Source organism: Tympanuchus pallidicinctus, unplaced genomic scaffold (genome assembly GCF_026119805.1).
Source record: "Tympanuchus pallidicinctus isolate F22 unplaced genomic scaffold, pur_lepc_1.0 scaffold6, whole genome shotgun sequence".
Lineage (NCBI taxonomy): Eukaryota > Metazoa > Chordata > Aves > Galliformes > Phasianidae > Tympanuchus > Tympanuchus pallidicinctus.
This window is the reverse complement of record NW_026294780.1, coordinates 504295-531217: the sequence shown is the minus strand read 5'-3', so window position 1 is coordinate 531217 and position 26923 is coordinate 504295. Positions and strand designations below refer to the sequence as shown.

Genomic DNA, 26923 nt, shown 5'->3' with positions numbered 1-26923 from the left:
AGTCTCAGTCTTCACTGTCATTTTCTCTAAGCAGATCTCTGTGCAGTGACTCATCTCACTTGTTAGCAATTTCTCTAAGCAGTGTTGAAATGATCAGCTGAGTTCTGTGCAAACAAGTAAAGATTATTTAAATTTCTGTTAAATTTGAGCTTTTAACAGAAAGCACTGCTTAGGTCACACAGTGTGAAATTTGCCTTTGTTGAAGTATTTTGACTCATTGGTAAAATGCCCCCTCATTTTGCAAAAGTCACCCTAATTAAGCTGTTTTTATCTGTGACAATGCGAATACTTTACTTGCACTGATAAATGTTTTGCAGTATTGTAAACACCTCCTGCTTAAGGTCATTAACTGAGGATAATGGCTTCCATTTGGCTAAAAGACAGAGTATCAGAAACAAATGAAAATGGCACTGTGAGAATCATTAATTAATAGCATTCTTTGCCAGCACATTTAAAGGCATTAAAATCTAATAGAATGGCACATCATTCTGTTAATGTTTTGTTAGACAAGCAAGTTTTGATAATCAAAATCCATTTTTTCATAGGTGTTTGCCTCATTTTTTTAGAAATAGTTCCTTTCTCAAAGTGAAAACGTCCAGTGCTAAGTTGATGCATAGATAGAAATAGTGAGACTGTGCAATTAAAAGCAAAAGCTGTGATACTAATCTCTAAACAACCAACGCCCCTCCAAGCAGTCAGCTCAGCTGGTCAAGTTTTCGCAGTACAAAGCAACCAACTTTCACTCTTAGAGTGTCTGGCAAGGGGCCTGAAGTCACAGCCCCTTTACCACATGCAGGGGGAAGTGTCAGCAGAAGTGAAAAGGGTGGGAAGCTGCACATTTTGTACCTGACCGCGATACGCTTCTCTGGCTGTGCACTAATGCACATTAAGCCCATGACTCAGAGGAGCCCCGGGGAATGCAGATATGATCAAACCTTGCAGTCTTGTTGGGCTCCCCATCAATGGTCAATTTTCAATCCCTATTTTTTCAATAATACAAGTGTTTAATGCCCTCTGCAAGTGAGTTTTGAGATTGTAGAAGGAAAGGGTGAAAAAGCCACGTACGAGATTGCCATATTCGTTCTATGGGAATAACCTTGCCAGAATCTAGAAGAAAGTTTGGCAGTCTGCCTGTAAAGAGAAGCCAGGCTGGTGATTCAGCTGTGATAAGAACAAACAGCTGTAAAAAGCCCCTTCCAGCAAGAAAAGCTGGTGAAAGCCATTCCTTTTCCCTTGTCCTCGCAAAGGAGAGCCAGTCAGCCAATTCAGATAGCTGTGCTGTTCCATGACAACAGGAGCAGACAGGGTGCAGACCATTATTGGATGCCATGTAGAATATCTTCTATGCACACTGCAGCAAGGGATTACGTGAGGAGAAGGGAAATTAGACAAGACATGTGTATGATTATATTTGCCATGCTATTACTGTAACCTGAGTCTTTCTAGGAATTCATCTCTAGTCTACAAGATGTAAGCACCTTAGCATTTCTATGTTGTCTCTTCTTGTTCAAGTGTATTTGTTTTTGTCCCTCATCCTGAGACATTGACTCTTTTTAACATTTTTTTTCCTATTACCGTTTCCAATCTTCTGCAATCCTTCTACATTTTAACACTGGTTTTAGAAACTGAGCTTGGTTTGATATTGGGCTTAAACTTTCTGTCATTTACTGGTTAAAAGCGTGTGTTGTCATAGTTGTTAAAGAAAAGGTAAGAATGAACTGTAAAAATGAAGAAATGATCATTTTTAATTCCTGGTTCTGTTTTGCACTCCAGCAATTGTCAGGTGGCTGTGATATTTCTGGGAGATATCAAATGACTGTGATTTTTCTTGGGACAGTGAGGCATCTTTCATTCCTTGCTCATCCTGCTTGATGCTGAGCCTGTGGTAAAAGCTACCGTGTATTCAACGTGATGATAAATCAGAGGTACTCTGAAATAAGCTGAAGACTTACTCCTGACACTATCTAGAAACAAAGCTTCTCCATCACAATAAATAAATAAACAAAACAAAAACTTTTTCACTTCTTCATCTGTCTCTCAATAGAAATCAGTGAAGACAAGAACAAGGGGCACTGAACTACTCCATCACTCCTGCAGATTATTAGTCAAGTCAAAAATTGAATGATGGTGAACAAGACCTTCAGTGTTTACAAGAACTGCTGTCACACTGCTCTGATAATAGGAAGCTATTTCAGGATCATCACCACTGATGCCTGCTATAATTTCTCATAAGCAGACCGACATGAGTTAGTACTTTCAGCAACCAAAACTAATAAGGCCACTTCCTATAAGTTTGGAAAAAATTCTGAAAGTCCTAGTTCATATCAAATACACCAAAATCTGGCCTCAGCGAACACAGTGATTTCCAACAAGGACAGAATTGCTTCCATCACCTATTACAGTGGTTATGGAGTTGGGCAATGCCAGAAGGTCTGTATCTGTAAATGACCTAAGAATAAAGAGGAAATCTTTTTTACTGTGAATACCAAAAATTGATCAGATATCCCAGTTGTTAGTCAAACCCCTCTTAGCTGGAGAGGTTTTTTTCCAGGGGCTAAACACTTGGATCCCAGGTGATTCCAGGGTCACAGGTAAAAGTTAATTAGTTCACGGAAGAAAATTTGGAAAGCATCTGATCTTTTAATCAGTGAAGTCCCACAAGATGTTTACAAGGTCTGTGTAGGGGATACTTCCAGGAGAAGCCTGCATGTGCTTCTTGGTGATTCTAATCTCTGCTTCAAAGTGAGCTTATATAATGAGGTGCCACTGTTCTTGCAGAGCTCTCAGACACTTTTTTTTTTTGCAGAAGTTGTGTTTATAACTGTGTGTAGTGGATGACAGACTTAAGAAAAAAATTCTCATTCCATGTTTGAAGGAAAGATCGTGCACTGCTCACTGAACAGTGTTCATTTGTGCAGACAAGTTTGCTTTACAGTGATCTGCAAGTAATTTGTACAGGAGCTCCTCACCTTGCTGCAGTCTTACTGCAGGATACGTTTCAGTACATGAAGTACATCAGTGACTGCTTGTATGTGTATATGCATATGTATTATTTCTGGAAGCATTATAGTTTGACTACGTTTTTATTCTTCAGTGAATGGTGTGCAACGTGTTGCTGTATATGTGGAGTTCCCAGAGTATGAGAAACAGGGAAAAACTGAAAAATTAATGATAGGTGTTAACTTGAATTTATGTGATCTGTTTTGTCATCATTTTTCCTTCCAGTCTCCTAAATCAGCTTTTATTAGTGCTGCAAAAAAGGCAAGATTGAAGTCCAATCCTGTCAAAGTGCGATTCTCAGAAGAAGTAATAATCAATGGCCAGGTGTCGGTGAGTATTCAACTATTTCAGCTTAGGAAGGACTGAGCATTTCATCCAAAGGTATGCTTCCAGGCTAGAAAGTGAGGGAACTATATGGCTGGAATAGGAACAGGAGTGATAGGCTTACAGAGGGGAGGGCTTTTCTGTTTTTGAAGTTTCAAGGTCTGTTTTTAAAGTCCAGTGGGCCTGTAATGTTGTGAAAAACTTGTCCCTTCTTAAAATAAAATGAAAATGTTAGAGAAGGCATTTTGTGATGATAGTACGCATATGTCTTTCTTTATACTCTTTAATACATAAAGGAAATCATAAACTCAAGGCAAGTAGCAAGTCAGCAAATCAGATTAATGCTACCTTAGGGACCTCTTAGAGGTTTGTTTTACCAACCTGAAGTTGTTGCCAGCAAAATGAGCATTGTTTTGAGAGGCACTGAGATCCTCCTCAGACGTGAACTCCTGGCTCATGTTTGTAATGGCATAGAATATTTTTCCATACTGATATCTTTATCCAGCTCTATTCCAAACGTGAATTGATACTAAGTTTTTTGAAAAGCAATTTTTTTTTAAACAAAAAAGCTTTTTTTTCCTTCCTGTTCCTATTTATTTCGATATCCTTTTTATGAATTGTCAGTATTTAGTCGCAATATTATATGTTGCTCTTCTTAAATAAGGACAGAGATGAGCATTTAATACCTTGCTAAAAAGAGAATGTAAGGCATCATTTTTGTAATTGTTACTAATGAATCTGTTCCTGTTTTGCTATACTAAAGATACCAAAGGACTCCCTTTATTCAGAGAAATAGGTATATATTTTTCTGTTCTACCAAAAGTGTTTCATCAGAGGTAGCATTTTTGCTGAGATGCAGTATTTAGGGATGTGAAGTATTCCAAGTCAGACATAAAACGTAAGTGAATGTTTATACTTTTCCAGGATAGAGACCAGTGAAGTATAGCTGTAACAAGCATGGCTAGACACTTGCAGGGCTTTGTGAATTCTGCTATAAATTTAACTGAACAAACTCATCTTCAGATGCTGCCTTTTCATCTGATTGGTGTTCTTCTAGAACAACGTTTTGATTTCCCTTCTTACGTGTTGTAACATGATTCACTAATTTGCTTGACAGGAAACAGTTAAGGACAACTCACTTCTTTTCATGCCAAATGTTCTAAAGGTGTATCTTGAAAATGGACAAACCAAATCTTTCCGTTTTGACTGCAGCACTTCAATAAAGGTAGGCTTGATATGCAGTGCTAAGAATGCTGATTAACTGTTTTGCAAGACCTTCAGCAATTATTTTTTACTTTATATACTTCAAGAACAAAATCAGTAGTGTCTTCAACTGGGGCTGGATTCACAGCTAAGCAATAATGAGGCTTTGGTCCATTTTTCAGCTGTTTAAAATGTGTTGTATTGTCAATAAACAAAAAGTAGAGTGATTGTTTTAATGTGACTGGAGTCCAATTAAAATTGCATGGACGTGCCACTTTGATACACTGCCAAATACTGGTGTGATTTGTCAGCAAAAGTCAAGATCTTTAAAGATTAAGATGTTAGTTGCTAATTGAATATCATCTGGCTTACAGTCCTGTGAACTTGGAATGGGATACTGTAAGATTATGCTAGTCATAAATTGCTTATCTCAGTTTAATGTCATCTAAACTCTCTGTAACACTTTTCAGATAGAGAAATAAAGTGGTGAAGCCCTGGCATGCAATCCAGGCTGCTGGGGAGTGCCTGACACTCTTGTAGGTTCCTAAACCAGAGCCATTGTTGGTGTTTTTCAGTGCCATGGAGTGGTGTAGTAAGCAGCAAGACTAGCACATGCTGTTTTTCTCTCAAGAATTTTGTTTGGGTGAGCTAGTATAACCCAGATCAGCTACCAAATCTAGGTCACTGCACAGTAGTATGCACCTTGTGACACTGAGATGAGAGATGTATGGGTGGAAATAAGCAGCAGAGGCTGAGGAGGTAATTTTCAACTGCCATGCAAGGTTTTGCTACCTTTCAGAGGTTGTAATGTTATGCATGTTTGAAGAAAGGCTGGTTTTCTGCTCACTGTGATTATGTAGTATGCTTAATCAATTGGAACAGTGAGGAGAGTGATTTACTGAGTTAAACACTGGGCATTTTTACTGCAGTCTTCAGGTGAAAGGGCAAAACAGCTATTTAACTTCCACATAAGAACAGTCTGCAACTTCTGATTGTAGCTCATATATATACCTTAGGCATAAATTGAATCCAGGGAATGGATAAAAACCTCCATTTTACAGCTGTGAGACAAGGAAGTTATTCCATCATTTTGAGAATTTGGTTGGGTGAAAAATTATAAGTCATGTTTTATGTAGATATTGACGTCTGCATACCCTTCTAAGGCCTATGAACCCACTTTCCTGTGAGCCCACCTTTTAGTATTTCATATTATAAGCATGCAACCAACCAGCCAACCTGTTTCAGGATATTTTGCCTCCAAAGACCAGTCTTTGGCTATCAATCACATGAGTTTTTTGGTGGTTCTGTCATGGCTGTGTCATGTGCTGTAACATCATATATCTAACTGGAAGATACCCAGTGTGGGTTCCATGACCAAGCTGTACTGATCTTGAAGGCTGCTTTGACTTTAGTCATTCTGATTATTTATAGGAATAATTATTTTTTAATCTGCTTACAGTTAGCAGCAAACAATGCGCTGTAAGCGCCTTATTACCACCATATAATAGCGTACTTTTAATATTATGTCTCTTCATGTTACTGTTACACCTCTTGTATTTAGGCAGCGTTCGAGAGTATAAGTAGATTTAATGTAGAAGCAATAAATTCCACTGTAGTAAAAACAGCACAATATTAACCTCTGTTATTTACAGTGGTTGCTTGTTATCCATTAATAGTCTTTTATTCTTTACAGCGTACAGAGTTTGCCCCATCCTCCTACATACATTTTTCATCCTTCTACCAATGTGGTGTTGATTTTCAATAAACGCACTATAATTGATCAATTAATCTTCCTAACTTGGGTTACGATTCAGCACGATCTCCTTAGTAAATCCTATCCATCTGGATACTTACGCATATCTAAAAATCTCTTCGATAGAAATGCTTTAATCTTTTTATGAGCGTGATATGAAACTATTTTATAAGATAGGTTATTATATATCTCTTTTTACTCCTGCATTCATTAAAGCAAAAGGTACCTTACCAGGTGAAATAACACTCTCAGGTTGGAGATTCATGATCCTTGAGGTCCCTTCCAACGCTGGCCATTCTGTGTATATTTACAAAGCATTCTATGAAAGTAAAGTACAGATCGGTTAAATGTTTTTTGAGATTTGTTTAGGTGTTCTTTCAGAAACAATTGTTCTCAAACTGATTCCCCTTTGATGTAAGCCAATGTGAAAAAAATAATAAAAACTGCTTAGAAATAGGTTTCATACTTGACTTCAGTTGATCCCTGAATTCAGAGCTGCCGCTTGGCGCAGATATCGTCATTGAATTTTCCATCAGTGTTTTAAAGTCAAGTATACTCATGAAGCACAACTATCGATAAGTGGATTTCAAAAGAAAAGCAACATGTAGTAAGAACAAAGAAAGGCCATTAGTTTAATTTTTGCCTTGGACTTACAAATTCTTTTTATATTCTTTGGTGGCCTTATCAAAAATAAGGGAGAAAACTGGACTTGTCCATTCCGGAAAAGAAAGGCTCCAGAGATACCTCATTGTGGCCATTCAGTACTTAAAAGGAGCTTATAAACAGGAGAGAGACTGACCTTTTGTATGGTCTGATAGTGATAGGACAAGGGAGAGTGGTTTTAAAAGAAAATAGAGGACATTTAGGTTAGATGTTAGGAGGAAATCTTTTTCTCAGAAGGCAGTGAGGCGCTGGCACAGTTGCCCATAGAAGCTGTGGTGCCCCATCCCTGGGGGTGCTCAAGGCCAGGTTGGATGGAGCCCTGGGCTGCTGAGCTGGTGGGGAGCAGCCCTGCCCATGGCAGGGGTTGGGGTGGTGTGGGCTTTGATGTCCCTCCCAACCCAAATCATTCTGTCATTCTGTGATAAGTAAAGAGCTGAGTGACAAGACCCTCTTTCATTTTCTTATGGAGAGGTTCTATGTACAGAGAGACCAAGAGATAGGATTTAAGGGCCACACAGGTATGATCTGCATATTAAGCTGCACAGAAAGCTGTAATTTCACTGCAAGTATGTATTTTTTTGTATACATATCTGATACTACAGATGTTTGAATATAAAGGCACTAGTTTTACGCATGGTGAATGTGGGTGTTGTCTTATGTCTCATGGAGAACATGCATGAAATACAACCATTCTCTCCAGTAATTGCTGGGCTTCCACCATAAGCTGTATACATGCTGAGCGTGTGAAGAACTTGGACCAAAGCTTTTCATAAACTAAAGCATATTTTATAAATCTTTTGTGAATTAGGATGTCATCTTAACACTGCAAGAAAAGCTTTCCATCAAATGTATTGAACACTTTTCACTGATGCTGGAGCAAAGAGTGGAAGGATCTGGAACAAAACTTCTTTTGCTACATGAACAGGAGACTCTAACTCAGGTTTGTGGGATTATATGTGAAAATATTAAAGACGCTTGTTAATGAGTACATTTAAATATTTAATAACCTTTAACTATTCAAGTGAGTTAACTGCAAGATTTTTAGTTTGTTATAGTCTGTCAACTAGTGACAGTATTTACATATGGTTATAAGGATCAAGTTGTCATGGAATAATTATTTTTCTGTTACACAGGCATCTCATGTCATTGCTTCACTGGGCCATTAAAATGTACTAACAAGTTCATAAAAGATCAAACTTAAGGAAAATATTTATCAAGGCCATTCTTCGTATCATATGTGTCACAGCTAATGAACATTCTCAGTAGCTGGCAAATGCATTCTAATAGTTCTGAGAACCCCAGTCTGCCAAAATTCCTTTAAAAGCATATTTTGATCTTTGATTCCTGTCTGATTATGCAGATCTGTATCTGGATAATAGGGAACGATACTCCTTCTGATGAAGCTTTTTGTCTTGGTTATGCAGTGATACACTATGTCATTTCTGTGACTCAGAAAATGCTGTTGTGACTTTTCTTTTTAAATCAGGGAGGCAAATCAGGCTGCTGACAGGCCAGTTCTGGGTAGACGTAAAGTTGTTTCATGATTCCCAGCAGACAACTCTGATTTCAGTGGCTATTCCTTTTGGCCAGGCTGTTTAGCCTGAATTTCTCCATGACATTTCTGTGTGTCAGGAGAATGCTTGTATTTTTAACTTTTTCACCTGAATTTTCAAAAAAATGTAAATGGATTTTTTAAAAGAGAACAGTAGGAGGAACAGAAGGAGAACAGTATTTTAGTTTAAATGTCAGAATTCCCTTGATCATGTAACTACGCTCTGTGCAGTGGTATGGAGGAAGTCAGCTCAGCCACTCATGATCTTTCTAGTGTTTCCTAACTTAAAAGCATTTAGCTTTGCCATGTTAGCATTCTTTTTCTGTGATACGAGCTACTCAACGAATGCACAATGTCCAGGAGTACTCAGTGCTGGCTCTCATGGCCTAGCTGACTCTCTTTGAAGTAACTGGTAAAATTCCCATTGAAATCAGAGGGATCAGAATAAACCAACACAGAGAGCTTTTGAAAATCCTGTCCTGAGCTTTTACTTATGCATACAAACTGTGTCTGGATACTTGGGAATGAGGTCAGAGACAATGAGCAATAAACATACATTCTGAACATTGTTAGTGCAATACAGACTGTCCACTGGAGGATTTTAGAAGTACAGTCTTACCAATTAAAGATGCTGATAGTAAAATACCCTAACTTTCAAACTACATTAGCGTAATTAAATAAACTACATAAACTACATTAATTTCTTCTTTGAAGTTTCTGTAAAGTCAGCAATACTCTAATTTGCTATTATAGCACTGCTGCTGACCATGGCTCACAATAGTTTTATTGGACTGTTACTCTTTCATCCAATTATTTATTAGCTCTTTGATGGTGCCCAGTGAATATGTCCAGATTACTGTATCATATTCTTAGCAACAATTGTGCTGACCAACAAAAAAAAAGTCTTTTTGACCTTATTAAGTAATAGCAGACATCTGTTTTAGAATTCTAGGGTAGGTATCTTAATCCAGAAAAACTCAGGAAGACTGAAAAGACACAGTTTCTTGCAAATTTTGTATTGGATTAAAACAGTTGTTCTCGCAGGCTCTCATTCTGATGGGAAATTTCAACCAGCCACATATCTGCTGGGAAAACAGCACAGAAGAGGTCATTAAATAAGTTAAGATTGGAGGCAGCATAGGCTGCAGCAACCATGTCCTGGTTGAATTCGTGATATTGAGGAACACAGGCCTGACAAAGAGTAAAGCCAGGATCCTGAACTGCAGGAGAGCAAACTTCAGGCAGTTTAAGAAATGGTTGGATGAGATCCCCAGGGAAACTCACCTTATGGGCAAAGGAAAAAAAACAGAGCTGGCAGCGCTTTAAGGATGTCTTTCTAAGAGCACAGGAGCTCTCCATCCCCCAGAATGAGAAGTCAGGCAAATGAGGTAGAGAATCAGCCTGTTTGAGTGAGAACCTTCTGGTCAGGTTGAAGAGAAAAAACGAAAAGTATAAGCAGTGAAACAGGAGATGGGTGACCTAGGAAGAATATAGGGGTGTTGACCTGATGTGCAGGGATGGGATCAGGAAAGCCAAGGTGAAGATCATACTGAACTTGGTGAGGGCTGTGAAAGACAGCAAGAATTCTTCAGATGCATTGGGTAGAAGAGATGGGCACAGGAGACTGTACCCACTCTGATAAATGAAAAGGGAGAGAGCCTCCTCAGACATGAAGAAGACTGAGGTACTTAACAAGTTCTTTACATCCATCTTCATGGTCAGTCAGGCTTCTCACACCTCTCATATGCCTGAGCTTCTAAGTGGGGTTCAGGGGAGCGAAATCCCTATCCCTACCAGTATAGGAACAGAGTCCAAAACCATCTCAAGAGGCTGAATATGTACAAGTCTATGGAGTCAGATGACATGCATCCCAGGGTTCTGAAGGAACAGGTGTATATGGTTGCCAGGACACAACCATACTTGAAAAATTGTGGCTGTCATGCAGAGTCCCTGGTGACTAGAAAAAAGGAAGTATCGCTCTCATTTTCAAGAAAGGGAGAAAGGAAGACCTGGGGAACTGCAGGCCTGATATCTGTGCCTAGGAAGACATGTTAAGACACATACAAGTTGAGGAGTTGACAGCCAGCATGGCTTCACCAAGGACAGGTAGTATCTCACCAATCTGGTGGACTTCTATGATGCAATGACAGCATCAGTGGACAAGGGAAGAGCAGCTGATGTCATCTACATGGACTTGTACAAGGCTTTTGATGTGGTCCCACACCTTATCTTGAAATTGGTGACAGATGGATTTGAAAGGTAGACTATAAAGTGAATAAAGAATTAGATGGATGGCTGTAGCCAGAGAGCTGTTGTCAATGGTTCTGTGTCCAGGGGGTTGCTGATCACAAGTGGTGTTCCATGGGAGTCCAATCTTGGGACTGGTGCTCTTCAACATCTGTATCAGTGACATAGGTAGCGAGATTGAGCGTATCCTCAACAAGCTGAGTGCAGTGACAAAATAGAAGGGAGAAACACCATCCAGAGGCATCTGGACACTTTTGAAAACTGGTCACATGAGAATATAATAAGGTTTGAGGCACTTGGTTTGACGCAATCCCAGGTGTGAATACAGACTGGGAAGAGGTCCTTTCCAACCCAAGCCGTTCTGATTCAATCAAGAGAATATGAGAGTAATAGCTACCAGGCTGTACTTTGCCTGCCATTATTGCCAATTGGTCTGAGAAATAAGATGTGACGTCTCCCCAAAAGCCTTGTCACCCTTCTAGTTCACAAGTGTTTTGATCCTGCTGAAGTTCACCTCGCTTTGTATTTTACTTGGGATGATTACCATTACCACTGTTTTTTCCACTCTTTTCACTTGGACTTTGAAGAATTCCACTGCTTTGAGAATGAGTTACTTTAGACAGTCATGCCTATGCAAATTTTTCCATGAGATTATATATATATTATATATATGATATTCTGATGTGCAATACTTAATAAGGAGCCCATAATAAAGCTTGCTGTTGGGCAGAATTATTTTTCTTGTTATCACGTTTCTCTTGAAGGAGAGTCAGTGCCCATGACTACAGACCATCGCACATCAAGAAATGACACAATGTTATGATTATTCTGCTATCCTAGGTGACTCAGAGGCCAAGCTCGCATAAGATGAGATGTCTTTTCAGGATTAGCTTTGTCCCAAAGGATCCCATTGATCTTTTAAGAAGAGATCCAGTTGCTTTTGAATATCTTTATGTACAGGTAAGAGAAAGCATGGGCATTGTTAACAAAAAGAATTAAAAAGATGACTGTACTCAGTATATACATATATATATCTTCATATACAAAACTGTGGCTGCGGTAAGCCCTGGGTTATATTTTTGCTGCATAAAGCCAGTGCTCTTGGGGAATGTACAAATCTTTATCATCTGCAAAGTTCCCTTCCTTCCTAAGTCCTGCCAAATAGTGAAGCTTTGATGTCTTTCCAAAATATGTTTGGCTTTTGAAAAGAGTGAAGCCAAAATAATTGCTTACACTTACTTCTGGTATTATAATATCAGACAGAAATAGTGTCTGAAAAGAGACTTCCAGTAAAATGGATGAGAAAACTGATGTATGAGCAGTGTGGTCCTTCTCCTGGGCATTTCACCAGACAGAATTCTACTGTCCTGAGCCCAGATAGCCTAGCACCCTCCCAACACTCACGAAAGAAGATTACTCAGTTCCTCAGAGGAAGGATGAATTCTCTTCACACAGTGTTTATTTTAAGAAAATGGATTATAATTTTATTGCAACATTTTTGAACTTGATGCTCCCTCTACTGGTTCCTTGGCAGAGCTGTAATGATGTCGTTCAGGAAAGATTTGGACCAGAACTGAAATACGACATTGCCCTGAGGTTGGCTGCACTACAAATGTATATTGCAACTGTGACCACCAAGCAAACTCAGAAAATCTCCCTCAAATATATAGAGTAAGTTGAGGATACACTGTGATCTTTAAAAGTGAAACATTTGGAGAAGTTCATAGGTTCTTTGTTTGGTCTTTGTCTTGTTCTCTTTAATATTCCGATGGCAGTGCACCTATTTTAAGTTCATTATTTGTTACTGAAATTTATTCTGGTGTGTTAAGAGCTGTAAGAATGGACAGTACTTTTACCATTTAGTCATACATGTAGGCATGTGTGATAGGCTATAAATGTAAATAAGATTAATTCACACACTTTAAGTGGTCAGATTTAAGTTTATATAGCCTGAATCCAAAGGTTTTAGTAGATTATTCTGGTAGATTCAGTTGATTTCTTGGTTCATAAGACTGTAGGGCCTTAGGTTCCATTTGAAAGATTTCTTAGATACAGAAGAATCCAGTGAGCATTTGTTTTATGTTATCTTCATGACTTTGTAGGTGAGGTTAGGTGTTATGTGTATTGAGCTACAAGGAAAGAAGAAAATCCAAAATGCAGATTTGTGTATATCTGCTAGGATCAAAACAAGCAACAACTTTTATTCTGTTGTTATATTATATCCTATTAATGAATCAGCAAAAACTACTTGTAAGTGAAGAGTCAGCCTTCTGTCAAAAGGTGTGCATCAAGTAGAAAAGCAGTCTGGACAAAAGAAGGAGAGCAGGCTGTCAAGTTGGCAAAGTGATAAAAACAATGATTGGCTGATTTGCATGCTCTAAAACCTTAGAAAATAAAATTAAATATGATACTGTTGTTAAGTCTTCTACAACTTTTTTACAACTTTTTCTACAGCTTTTCATACAACAATTCCATAATGGTGCTTGCCTATGTAATTAGTTGGGATTTAACAAAGTCTAGATTTTAAACATACAAATCGTAAATTTCTTTTCTGCATGGTATGTTGGAAGAGAGAGAAGTGATATAAAAGAGATAAAATACATTTTATAGCATCTTCATAAGTAACATATAGTTTGCATATAGAAAATAATGAGTTATTGCAAAACTCTGACTAAACTCTCCTGTTTACAGGAGTTCATTCACTTGTCATCACAGTCTCCAGTCTTTAGATAAATAATCATCGCAAGAATGTGAAATTAAATATATGCCTTTTATTGCAGAAAAGAATGGGGATTAGAGACTTTTCTTCCATCTGCTGTGCTGCAAAGCATGAAAGAAAAGAACATAAAGAAAGCACTTTCACACCTTGTCAAAGCAAATCAAAACCTAGTTCCTCCGGGTAAAAAGGTATTGCATTTGCATCTTAATGGAAAATATGTTTTTAAAGAACAGAAGGGGTGGCATGCATGGGAAACCTATAGAATTAATCCTTTAGAGAAACACCTAGCCATTATATTTTCAGAGAATATAGACAATTTAACTTACAGTGCTCAGTACAGCACAGCTAAGAGCAATTAAAAATAATTAATTATACCCCAACTAAACTATCTTCTTACCTGGAGAATGCCAGAAAACTGATTATTAACACTTCAGGTATGATAAAGATATATATATTTATTTAATTCATGTAGGGCTTCCTATTAATGGCAGGCTTGTTAGAATGTTATTGTTCTCTCTCTGCTGCTCTGATCTGAAACGCATTAACCTATGGGCCAGTGTAAATGCATTTTTAGGGTCATTTTCCATTATGCTGTAGATATGTTTAATGTCCAAGGCCTAGCAGTATAGATGATGTTCCTTATAGAACTGACCATCCTTGCTATTGTAAAATGCTTTTCTTAGCACTAAGCTTTCATTTCAGCTGGAAAGAAGTGTGGAAGACATTGTCTCTGAGAAATGCACTCATCATTGTTGCAGGCATAGCTCTGTGTCTGGTTTTAGACACCATAAAGAGGTTTCATTGTGTAAGTCAACTAGTTCTCTTTGTAGTCGACAGAGAGAAATAGGCACTTTAGGGAGCAACTCATCCCATCCTACATTAGGCACTTGAAATAGGTCAGATTACTTGTCTTAGAAATGCCTATCTCTCTCCATTGACAATAAACAGAACCTAAGAGTGACTAACTGAGACACAAAATGAGCTGTGTCCTGCTCCATGAGACTTTGTTTCTGAACAGGAAAAGCCCCAGACTTCAGCTGCTTGAGCTAGGGTTCATTGTGATCAGCAGAAACCCTGCTTGGAGATCTTTGTGTTTGACCTGTAATGCCCAGGGAGAAAAGTCATCTTTTTGAATGGAGCACTGTATGTCTCTAGTACTGCTGAAGTTAAAGCTGAATAATGCCGATTACTTTTCATTTATCATAATAGTGCATGGTTTTATTTTGAGAGCCATCACTGCTGCTGGAATCACAGATGATGGCAGTGGCATTCAGTGCTGATTCTTCATTAGAAAAGAAGTTGCAGTAATGCTTTCCTGCAGGCTTTGTTATTTTTGCTTTATTCTTTTTTTATGTGCTCTTTGGAAATACATTGTGTGCTTACCCAGTTTTTTTTTAGCAGGCAGTTTCAGAAAATAAGATCTGAGCTCGTCATCACCTTCTATCTCACCTGTAGGTACTAGGCTAGGACAAACCTCAGGAGTCTTGTTTTTTTTTGCATGAGGGGCAGCTTGTAACTCTTAAGATTCTCCCTTTTTTTACAAGCCTTGTGTATTTCTCCGTCCAACTGAGCACTTACTGAAGGGAAGGGGAACACATTACCCCTTGGCTCTCTGCTTCAGATTCTCTTCGTCCTTGGAGTATACAAAAACCTTAGTTTAGGGACTGTTAAAATGCTGTTTGAGATCAAATAAGCTTTTGAACTAGAAATCCAGTGGCTGGTGAGAGAATAGAAAGTGAGATGAGCTCGATAAAGTCCAAATGTAAAGATTTACATGAGGGATATGTAAGTTCTGGCTCCAGATTGTTTGGGTGAAATGAACTATTTCTTGGTTCCATTCAGTCTCATAAAATATGTTCCAGCTTGTTCTTTTTAAGTAGGTAGTTTAAGCTAAAAGGAGAAAAGGGAGGTAAATTATGGTATGTACTGCATAATAGGATTGTATGTATTGATATTCTGTATTTGGCTTGCAGATTTATTCCCTACTAAGTATAGTGGAATAATTTTATTTTAAAAAATGGATATTGCAGTAATGAGGTGGAATAATGTGCCATATGCTGCAAGTATCTAACAAGATGTAATACACATAGCTGACAAAATAAAATTCTTTCATCTCTTTCCTTGTATTGGTACATAAATGTTTAAGAACTGGTGGTGATTATGAATTGAAAGCTGTTGACTGGCCTTGAAATCCCTCGATGAACAGATGTTTAATCTGAGTAGTTTAACGTTTTCCCTTCATTGGAGCAGTGATGATGTTCTTGCAGTGCTCTGATGTAGCCCATAGCCAAGTCCTCAATGCATTTGAACTTAAACAACCATGGTTTGAATTTCGAGAAAGAAACTGTTTCCTCATCAGATTCTCAAGCATCTAATGGTTTGGTTTCAGACTCTGAAGAGCTCTTATTTCAGTTCCTTAGAATACATTAATACATTTTGATTTTTGTAAACTGGGTAACTTCTCCACTACTCCATCTTACTCCTGTTTCTCTTTCCTCAGCTGTCTGCTCTGCAAGCCAAGGTGCATTATTTGAAGTTCCTCAGTGATCTCCGGTTATATGGAGGGCGTGTTTTCAAGGCAACACTAGTGGTAATATTTCTCTTGCAATATTTTTTTTTTCTTCTCCTGATGTTTTTTTTTTCTTCTCTTTGCAAAAACTAGACCACAAAATTTTCTTTAGAAGTTCTATATGTACATTTTAAAAAGTAGTTGTTAAATTGAACAGATCATTTTTATTTTTTCATGTTGAAAATAAAATTGCTGGTGTAATTTGAATTTTTACTGGGGGGTTGGAAATAGGGTTTGGCCAATAATGCCATCCAATTAACTGAAGAATACTTAAACTATTACTCTGGAAAACAGTTGATAACGGAAACTTTTGATTAATGGCAGGAAATCCCGTCCATCCTTCCATCCATCCATCCATCCATCCATTGAACAACCTATCCATCTAAAAACTACAGTACAGTCAATATCCAGGAGCAAATTCCTTTTAATTTTTGTAATTAATTACCAGCATTGTATACTCTTGTATGTTTTATCTTAGAGAAATAAATGATCTTTAATCATGCAAAGGAAGCTTCATGAAAATGAAAGAAGGCAGTGGCTATGCAGTGCCTGTCATGGTTTTGTTTTATTTTATTTTTTCCTTTTTATGCTAAAGCAGGGAGAAAAGCGTTCAGAAGTGACTTTGTTAGTAGGGCCACGGTATGGCATCAGTCATGTGATAAACACCAAAACAAACCTGGTGGCTCTTCTGGCAGACTTCAGTCACGTGAACAGGATTGAAATGTTTACAGAAGACGAAAGCAGTGTTAGAGTTGAGCTGCATGTCTTAGATGTAAAAGTAAGTATTTTTTGTTGATTTCTGATGATATAATGTCTTTAAATAAAACTTTTGTTGTTTTTCTTTGAATATTTGATTAAATTGTACTAACTGTTCCAAATGTTTTCATGAGCGATACCCTGAAATTGTGTTTTTAGATCTTTTTGTGGTGAGAGTGCATGGAGAGCACTCCTTAGGAATTTGAGAGGTCCACAGTGTACAGGAGAGCTTTGCTCTTACATTCTGTTTCTGATTTTTCTCTTGGCTGGCCCTGGGCAATTTGCTTTGTTGTTGCATTCCTTGATTTCCATGGTGAGAAGAGGTGATGATGAGATTGACTTTCTTTTGAAGTTCTTTGCGCTCCTAGAAGCCTCTTTAGTCATAATAATGTAATTACTATTAGAGAATTGCCAGCTGTATGAGACCATCATCCCATGTAACCCAGCGTTTTATCTACTAAGGACACTGTGCATTACCACATAGTGGTTACTAGTGAAATAACCTGTAAAAAGACAGTTTATTTCCTGTTAGTCCGTATAATTCTAATTAAGTTCTTTGCCATTAATAATGCATTATTTGATGCTATTCTTCTACCTATAGTCATTAAATTTCTCTGTAATCCCACACTTTACATTTGTGGTACTTAGTGGCAATGCCTGGAGTTTTGTATGTTGTATGTATGATCTCTTTGTATGTCTCGTGTTAGATTGTGAAGTGAAAGGCTTCACAGATCTTGTAGAGCATTAACCACAATGAGAAGAGATTAAAGGAAGAGTTCTCATTATACTTGAAACTTGAATATACTATTAAAATAAATAGAGCCTATTAAAATAAATAGGACTAAATAGTCCTGTGTAAGCCTTTTTACTTATGGAGATTTACATTTAAAAAAAAACATACACAAGAGATATTTTACTAAGCTTTTGCTTTGAATGCTTTAGGCTTACTGACCTGAAAGTGTTCTCCTGTATTTAAGTAAATGAAAAAACACTGCTGTAAATTAATAGATACCCTTTGACAGCAACTTCATGGAAATCTATAGGCTGGGGAACACAGCATCTCTTTCACTGTATTTAGCAATTTGAGCATATCAGGCTTCTTTGCTTGTAATAGTGTGCTAAACCCACAGCCCACAGACCTTCTGAGTGAAAGCCATTATCCCTTCTTCCTGATGGAGAAAGTAATGCAGAAATTAAATTATTCTCATATTCTTGCACATAAAATGTGGCACTGTATGCCATGGAATTTTACATTAATGTGATATATATATATTTATATATATATATATATTTAATATTATAATAGTGTTACTATCTAATTGCAAACCGTGGATATTCCCATCTAAATCCCCCTCTCCATGCCTTTCAACAATTCAGTCTTAAACCCAGAGGGATTAGTTTGACATCAAAATCACAAAGTTAGGAAGCCCTGGATTGAATTTGACCAAAAAAAAAGTACGGAATGTAACAGTTTCTTATGGAGTAAACATGGGCACACACAGGTAATTACCCTCAATTGATGTTTTCATACCTTGGCGTACGCTAAGGTATCAGGTTCATATATCCAGATTTCAGTATGCCAATAAATGTCATTTGCATAATGAGTAAGCAGTTGTGGTTTTTTATTTTTGATTCTTTGTAATGTCTTCTCAACCATAAATCACTTGGGAGAAGCAGCCAATAAAAATTTAATTGTCACAAGACCGTTCATCAGATTAACAGCAACGCGTGGCACTGTTTACAGCAATCTGAGGCTTCTTTGGAGATTATCTTCTTTGGAGATTATTATTATTTCTGTCAATAGTTGCAGAAAAATGGAGATCAGTACTCATAGCAGTTCAAGTAGTCACCCAAAAGAAAAAAATATTAAGTAGCCTGTTGTAGGATTGATAATTTGCAATTAATTTCATGGCTGTTTTTTGAATTCTTTTGAAAGAAATGTGTTGAATAGAACCTCATACTGTATCATGGAATACTTTAAAGAAAGCAAAATGCATTGGTTTTTCCATGTTGCTGAAAAAACTGTTCATGTAGCAGTTTAGAGTCTGGCGGTAAGCTGTGAACATAAATTATGTTTTGGCCATTAGCTCTATCGCAATCAATTGCCTTCAGGTTGCAAAAGTCCACATAGCTGTAGGTTACTACAAACTGTGTGACTGCTGTAATGGTTTGTCTACAGCCTAACTTCTACCTATGTGTCATGGTAAACTTCGAAACTTTTATTTCTTCTGTGAGTTCAAGGGGTACCACCTCAGAATGAATTTGAGCTTTTTGGCAGCTTTGGGTGTTAAAGTCTGCAGAAACATGAACAAAAGTTTATTTTCTTTACTGTGGCAAAAGGAAAACAAATAAAAGAGAGTATGCTTCGCTCAAATTGTGTATGTTTAATGCTCTCTAGCCTGTCAGATGCAGTTTTTCAGAACCATGGCGTTTTTTTCTGTTAAATCTGACTGTTTTCTTTAAATGCTTTGAGTTTATTTTTTGTGCTGACCTCCCTTCTAAAGGTCTCTCTCTCTTCTCTCTGTTTGTCTGCTTATTTTTTCATCACATGTCTTTTTAGTAATGCCAGAAGGCCATAAATACTGAAAGTTTTTAAGATCTCATTTTAATGCTCACTACTGAAGCTGCGTATCAATAGCTTTAGCCTCACTGCTGTATTTTTTCAACTTGATTTTTTTCCATTTTACTTCTTTACATGGGCTTAGGACAGCTGATTTTCTGGCAAGCTACAATGATTCCCATACTACTGCAACAGTCCAGCCCCTGATATACTAGGCTTTTGCTCCTTGCATTTTCGAAGTAATAGTAAACAGTGCTTAGGTGAGAAAAAATACATCTATACAAGAGAAAGATGGAACAAGAGCCTTAAAGTAATCATTCAGAACGACTGTTAAAATATTAAAATATCCAGTTGGACTTCTACTTTATCCCAGTTCCAGTCTCTTCTAAACCACTGAGTTATAGAGGTACAAAGAGCCCTGGGAGTCCCATCAGGCCCAGCCCCTGCCCAAACAGGACACCCAGAGCAGGGTGCCAGGCCCATGGCCAGATGGCTCTTGGAGGTATCCAAAGAGGAGACTGCACAGCCTATGGGCAACCTGTACCTGTGCTCTGTCATCCACACGAAGTGCTGCCTGTGTGTTCAGAGGGAGCCTCTTCTGTTCCAGTTTCTGCCTGTCACCTCTTTTCCAGGCACTGGGCACTACTGAAAAGAGCCTGGCTCTATCTTCTTTTCACTCTCCTTTTGAGCATTTATCTATTTTTATAAGTTCCTCCCTTAAAATATTTGGTATTGCTCGACATTAGTAAGGAAAATAAGTTCTCATATATTTTTCAGTGTGGCGTTTGCAGTGTAATTTCCTTTGATTCTGTGCTATAGTGTCGTTGGCAAGTAAACAGATTGAGAAGGAACAGCCTTAACCAAGACTTGGTTGTATTCTTCTCAGCCTATTACTCTACTGATGGAGTCATCAGATGCAATGAACCTTGCTTGCCTAACAGCTGGATACTATAGACTGCTGGTTGACTCAAGGCGTTCCATTTTCAACATGGCCAACAAGAAAAATGCAGGGAACCGAGAAACAGGTATTTGTAGCACAGTGTGATAATGATGATCACAGATGTAAGCAGAAGTCAGTTTAAGCCGATGCACTCCAGATAAATACAAATGCCAAGTGAGAGGATTGCTGCCTTAGACTTGGCACTACATTGTACTAGTTCAGCTTTATGATGCTCTGATACCCAGCCTTTGATAGCATGAATTTCTTTTGTAAGTGTAGTGAAACAGATGCATACTCCCTCTGAATGTTATTGTGTCATATAGGTATATCTTTATAAGAATACACACAGTGTTGGGGAAACCAGTTCAGAATTTGATTTTGTGTTACTGCTCCTGGAATAGCATTTGTACTAGCTGTGGTTTAGTTGTGCTCTAAAGTACAAAAGTAATAGTTAAACTTTAGGTCATTAAATCAACAGCTCTTTATCTCAGAGCAAAAGTGAGCTTCAGAATGCTTTTGTGAAGTGTTTGGTGGACTGGCTGTCCTGTTCAGAATGTTCATTGCTGAGTATTAACAAGTTATTGTTTAGAAAACTGCATAAACTTGCTTTGTGTTTTCACAGTGTGTCTTTTTTTTTCTCCCATGTGGCAGGAATTGAGAATAGAGGAAAGCATAATCTCCTTGCTTCTGAGTGGAACTGTGTACCAAAAACTACCACTTTCCTGGCTGAAGGAGATCAAGAGACTCAAATGTCTTTTGGTGATCCTAAACAGAAAACTATAGATGTTTCTGAAAGTCTGTTATGTCAAAAAGAACACAGACATCTGTACATAGAAAATACGTATAATTCAAGCGGATTTGATCAGCATCTGACGAAGCAAGACCCCACTGATGCAGAAGAAAGTAGAAATTTTAATCAGCCTTCACTACTGTCACTCTCAGGTTTGGAATCTAGCAAGAAAGCACAGGATTCTCCCAGAGGAGCAAAAGTTTCCTTTATATTTGGAGATCATAACTTGGATGGTATCAATCCCCAGACTCTTGGCTATGAAAGACTTTTGGATGAAAGTCCAGAAGTACTAGAAAAACAAAGAGCCATTTATATTAATAATGCCAATGACATTAAAGGTCTGGAGTTGTCACCAGATGCTGAAAGCATTCAGTTTGCTACAAATGCTGTTTATGCAACCATAAATGATGGTAAAATATTTGGAGCTGCAGAAGGGATAGAAGAGCCTTTGCTGCATGATATTTGTTATGCAGAAAACACAGATGATGCCGAAGATGAAGATGAAGTAAGCTGTGAAGAAGACATTATGGTAGGAGAAATCAATAGGCCTGCTCTTCTCAGCCTTTCTGGTTCTAGTGATGACATTATTGATTTGACTTCACTTCCACCTCCAGAAGGTGATGATAATGAAGATGATTTCCTATTGCATACCTTAAACATGGCCATTGCTGCTCCTCCACCTGGCTTCAGGGACAGTTCAGATGAGGAAGACTCTCAGAATCAAGCAACGCAGCCTAGAGATGACAAGGAGCAAGCCAGTAATCTAGGCAGTGATGACATTCCAGTGTCGCTTATCGATGCTGTCCCTACTAATACAGAGGGGAAGTGTGAAAAGGGGCTAGATGATGCTGTAGTCTCTACGCTTCAAGCACTAGAAGCTTTGGCTGCTTCAGAGGAACAGCAGACGAATGACAATTCAGGTTCTTTCACCATAGTTACATTTATTCATTGAAAATCATTCCATCTCATCCAATGCTTCATTTTGTGAGGGTTTTTGGTTTTCCTTTTTTTCTTTTTTTCTTTTTTTTTGGCCATCATTTTCCATACTTCATATTCCATATTATGTAATGGAACTGCTGTTAATGTTATTAAGCTACCTGTCCTGGGAACTGTGCAATAAAGTCAGAGTATTTTTACAAAGAATATTTTTGTCTCTAACACACGCCTTTGCTTGTCACTTGTGCAGGTGCTTCAGCTGCTGTCATTAATTGACTCTTATTTTTTGTGGCTTGCAGGTGTAGCTATCTTGCGAGCATATAGCCCTGAGTCATCTTCAGATTCTGGCAATGAAACAAATTCCTCTGAAATGACTGAAAGTTCTGAATTAGCCGCAGCGCAGAAACACTCAGAAAACACTGCACGCATGTTTTTGACCACAAGTGAAGGCTACCAACCTCTTGTGGAAGAGCAGACTGAATTCCCCATTGCTAAGATTCAGGCTGGGGGGCCAGGCATGAAATCCTCACAGCCTTTGGCTGGTCGTCAGGCTGCAGACCTACAATCAAAAGTTGTGCCTTCAAAGCAGATTCTTCATTCAGATAACATGGAAATGGAGCCAGAGACCATGGAAACAAAATCTGTCACTGATTATTTTAGCAAATTGCACATGGGATCCTTGGTATATTCTTGCACTGGTAAAAGGAAAAATAAGATGACAGAGAGTGAAGTAAAAACACCCTCCGATGGGAACGCTACTGTGAAAAAGCAACAGGGAACTAAAAAAGCAGAGACTGATGAAGACCTAAAAGCTAAATTTGGAACTATTTCAACAAGAGACAGTCAACGCCTAAGCACTTTCAATGTAGAGAGAACTGCCTTTCGCCAAAGATGGTATGGTGCCGATGATGGGGCAGCAGATAAGCCAAGCGCAGAAACAGCGAACGGGAAGACTTTTCCAAGAGTTCCTGTCCGTGGTAAAACAGAAACTGACTGTAAGGATGAAGTGGATCCTGAGGTGGATCAGGATGACACCTCAGGGCTTAGCCAAGGTGAAAACTTTTTGTCAGATATGACTCCCGTGTCTTCAGCCAAAGACCTAAACGATGCAGAAGATACCGACTTATCTGCAGATGACCATCCTTCAAAGCTTCCAGAAGCTGAGCAGAGTGTGGCTAGACTTTGTGAATATCACTTGGCTAAGCGCATGTCATCTCTGCAAAGCGAAGGCCATTTCTCGCTCCAAAGCTCTCAGTGCTCTTCGGTGGATGCAGGATGCAGCACAGGCAGTAGCACGTGTGCTACCCCCGTTGAATCTCCCCTTTGTTCCTCTGACGTTAAGCACATTATCTCCGACCCATCAATGAAGGGCATTGCCTATATTCCAGCAGATGAAAGAGCTGCCATTCATCCAAACCATGGAACAACATACAAGGACCTGCATCAGCAGCCTGAAGCTGTGTGTCACAGGATGGCAGTGCCTGTCGTGCATTCAGCAATTAATGCTGAGCCACTGTTCGGCACTTTGAGGGAAGGATGTCATCGGATCCCCAAGATAAAAGAAACTACAGGTACAGCAGTAATAAAGCGTTTCTTGTGCTTGTTCTTAAAGCTGCATGTTAAGGTTGAAGATTAGGTGTGATGTTTGCATCCTGTTTACGTGAAACTACATCGACAATCTGTAGCATGTGGTGAGATTAGACTTTACTGTATGTATTTGCCTTATTTATACATGTTGAGATCTTTTTAAAACCTGCTTACAAATACTAATTTTTTTTTTAAATCTCTCATTACAGTTAAGAATAAGGCTCCTACATTTTATATGAGATAGTTATGTAGAGGTCTAGGGGAGAAAGTGTTCTGTGGAAGTCTCTCCAAAACCCAAATTCATTTGACTTCTAGGATACTTTTTAGACTATAAGATGACTTCACAAGGTGTGTTAATGTAGGAGAGAAAAAATTGAGTCAGTTATTATGCTTTTTTGCTATTTTAGCAGGTTGTCAGAAGCATGCCAGTATGAGTAAAAAGCTTTAAATGTAAAGGCGAGAAATAGTCGATATGAAGTATGTATTTACTTCAGCATCTGGTAGTAGGTGTTTCTTTTAAGAATAATGTACATATTGAATCATTACCACATTTTGAGGTTCCAATTTCAAACATCTTAATGAACTTGCTGTTTTTTTTAAAAATGCAGTTTTTCAGTGATAGCATTGGGAATGCTTTCTATTGGGTTTCCAACACTGCCCTATTCTTGAGTTGCAGCCCACATGTAGCAGTAGTGTGGGAATGCATGGAAATCTGAAAATGAAGAATGAAAAAAGTGAATTCTCTGCCAAAAAAGCTCTAACACAACAAACCAAAATTACCATGAATGCATTTTTCCATGCTCTCTTGGGCATAGTTAAAAAAGGTATTTAAACTGAAAATATTCATTTAATTATTTAGTAGAAAGCAACCAGTTCGTATGCTGAGCAGTATGTAAGAAGTTTTATAGATTATTTTCTATTCCCTTTTTTCACTGTGTGCTGTAATAGGATGAATGGTTAACTATTCTTCAGTTAAAATTTCTTGATAGATTTTAGAAGGCATTGTAGTGAAATAAAAAAGACACGAGGAACTAGAAATACCTGTTTTTGTGAAATATTTTGAGAAACTGAGACTACTGAAAGCACCAGCAATCAATTTACCCTACTATTAAAGATATCTAAAATCTTCATCTCTGAATATTATCAGGGTGATGCTTAATTATTCTGTCTGCTCTTCTACTACCCCTAGTGTAGCTTTCACAGAGCCTGAAAAGGGAAGACAAGGAGGCATGCCTGCAGCTTTTCCTAGACAGCCTCTAGCTGACTCCATCATGCTATCATCCATGCTATCAGAATCAAAGGTGCCAAGTCAAAATCAAGACTCTTGTGACATTCCCAAAGTGAATCAGGCTTATGGGGCAACAGTTAGTTTACGGCCATATGACATGATAGGAGGAAGCCTCAGGATGCCGCACAACAGGAAAGTGCTGAGACGCAGCAGCAGCATCATTGGAGGATCTGCAGGCATTGAGATGCTGGTTGAAAGTAAGGCAGCCACAGCCAGCTTGAAAAGCCTGGATATTACCCAAAGAGAAGAATCCAGATCCGAGAGAAAGCTGGAACTCTCTCCAGGCAAAAAGCTGTCAAAAAGTTTCTCCCAGAGCTGTGTTTATGTCAGCACTGATAGGAAGGACAGTAAGAGGTGTTTGGGCACAGGCACCAGTCAGAAGCACTCCAAGCAGTGTCGAGCGTTGCCGTTGCGGAAGCTGGACACCAGCACCTGGAGGTGTCGTGGTCCCTTCAGCTACTGCTTCCTGAGCAGGGGAAATGATGATAATGATGATGAAGATGATGGAGACAGCCATCAGCTCTCGTGTCTCTTCGAACCGGAGATCCCGTGTGAGCTTGCAGAACCAGCCAGTCAGTCTTCTTCTAGTGAAAACGAACAGAAAGACTTGGAGACCCCAAAAGCTGCTGAGTTCCCGCAAGAAGAGGCAGTTAATGAACATGAGAAGAGCAGTGCTGACACCCAAGGTGGCCAAATTGATGTGAATCTCAATGATGTGGCCTTTGATGCACGAATCACACAAATAAATGTGATGAAAGAGAAGACGTATGCAATGCCTGACGGATTTATTGCAGCACAAAAGGATGCCAATGAGTTACTCTCACTGGTCCGAGCAAGCATGGGCAAGAGAGAAGATTTACATCCTGAAACATATGACCTTAAACTTTCTAAATATAAACAACTGTTATCTATGGAATCTAGACAGTTGGGAAGTGCCTGCAGGAAAATGGCCATGGCTGATAAAAGCCCTGAGGAAATGCTTTTAGCTATGACTTCCAGCTTTCAAGTACTCTGTTGCTTAACAGAAGCCTGCATGCGTTTAGTTAAAGTCATGAACTCTGAAACTCAGCAGCAGGAAATTATAGCTAAGATAGATGAGGTTGTAATAAACTACATTTGTCTTCTGAAGGCTGCAGAAGCCGTGTCAGGCAAGACCTCCAGTGATCCTAGCATTAAACTCTTGGCTCGACATTCAACTACCATGGCCGCTATTGTAAGCACACTAACACGTTCTCTTAAAATGCTTTTAAACAAATAAAATACAAAAGTCACTTCATAATTTACCTTTGCAAAGCCATACATTAAAAAAAAAAAAAACTTTTATTTACTCTATGTGTATGAACTAATGTAACAAATCCAGCTCTCTCTGTATATTTTGTTATTTTATATAAAATAGGTAAGTGATTAAAAACAAGATAAAATACTGAACACTGGCAACAGTGCTGACCAGATCTGTCCTTCCGTTTATACAAAAACAAAAGCCAAAAAATCCCCTCTCCCCACGACTAGAAAAACAAACAGAAAAAATCCTGTAGAGGAGCAAATTGACTTTTGGCTATTTTTCATATAGTCAAACCTATGGTTGTATGAAGTGAACTTTTAAAGTCTGTTATGTCAATGAAGTTGTTTTCTGTTTAATCCAAGTTTTCACTTGGAGAATGCTCCATGTTTAGAAATGAAAAATGAAATCATAATGTACATAACACAATATTTAATGTTTTAAAGTTATAATTTTTAAGCATTGAAAATAGCAAAGAGACATTTAAAATCCAAGAGACTATTATAAGTTACTAGAGAATATATATATAATAAATGACTCTTTTGTTCATATTGCCTGAATTACCTGATTCTTCTTTTCTAGAAATTCTATATTAAAAAAAAAAAATATTGAATATACCGACTTTAGAGGGTATGTGATGTATTGAACATTACAGTGTTGCATTTCAGACAGTGAACGTAACTGTGGAAGACAGACTGAGGACATAGGAACCAGAATAGTGGTGGTCTCTGAAATGAGAATTTGATGCCATACTGAT

The 26923-nt window shown here is 38.3% G+C and overlaps 1 protein-coding gene across 3 annotated transcripts in view; it reads left to right on the top strand.

Moving 5' to 3' along the window:
* Positions 1 to 26715, top strand: part of FRMPD4 (FERM and PDZ domain containing 4) — a 298756-nt gene extending 272041 nt beyond the window's left edge. Inside the window, exons 6-17 of one of the 3 annotated variants that reach the window (XM_052664668.1) lie at positions 3226 to 3330; positions 4442 to 4549; positions 7752 to 7883; positions 11583 to 11702; positions 12277 to 12413; positions 13523 to 13649; positions 15962 to 16051; positions 16629 to 16808; positions 20233 to 20371; positions 20938 to 21996; positions 22312 to 23583; positions 24794 to 26715. In XM_052664668.1, the coding sequence (XP_052520628.1) occupies positions 3226 to 3330; positions 4442 to 4549; positions 7752 to 7883; positions 11583 to 11702; positions 12277 to 12413; positions 13523 to 13649; positions 15962 to 16051; positions 16629 to 16808; positions 20233 to 20371; positions 20938 to 21996; positions 22312 to 23583; positions 24794 to 26145 (4821 nt within the window). In that variant the 3' untranslated portion in view covers positions 26146 to 26715. Of the gene's footprint in view, positions 1 to 3225; positions 3331 to 4441; positions 4550 to 7751; positions 7884 to 11582; positions 11703 to 12276; positions 12414 to 13522; positions 13650 to 15961; positions 16052 to 16625; positions 16809 to 20232; positions 20372 to 20937; positions 21997 to 22311; positions 23584 to 24788 lie in introns of all 3 variants that reach the window. The other 2 variants (XM_052664667.1, XM_052664669.1) reach the window with 2 other exon arrangements.
* The last annotated feature ends 208 nt before the right edge of the window (positions 26716 to 26923 follow it).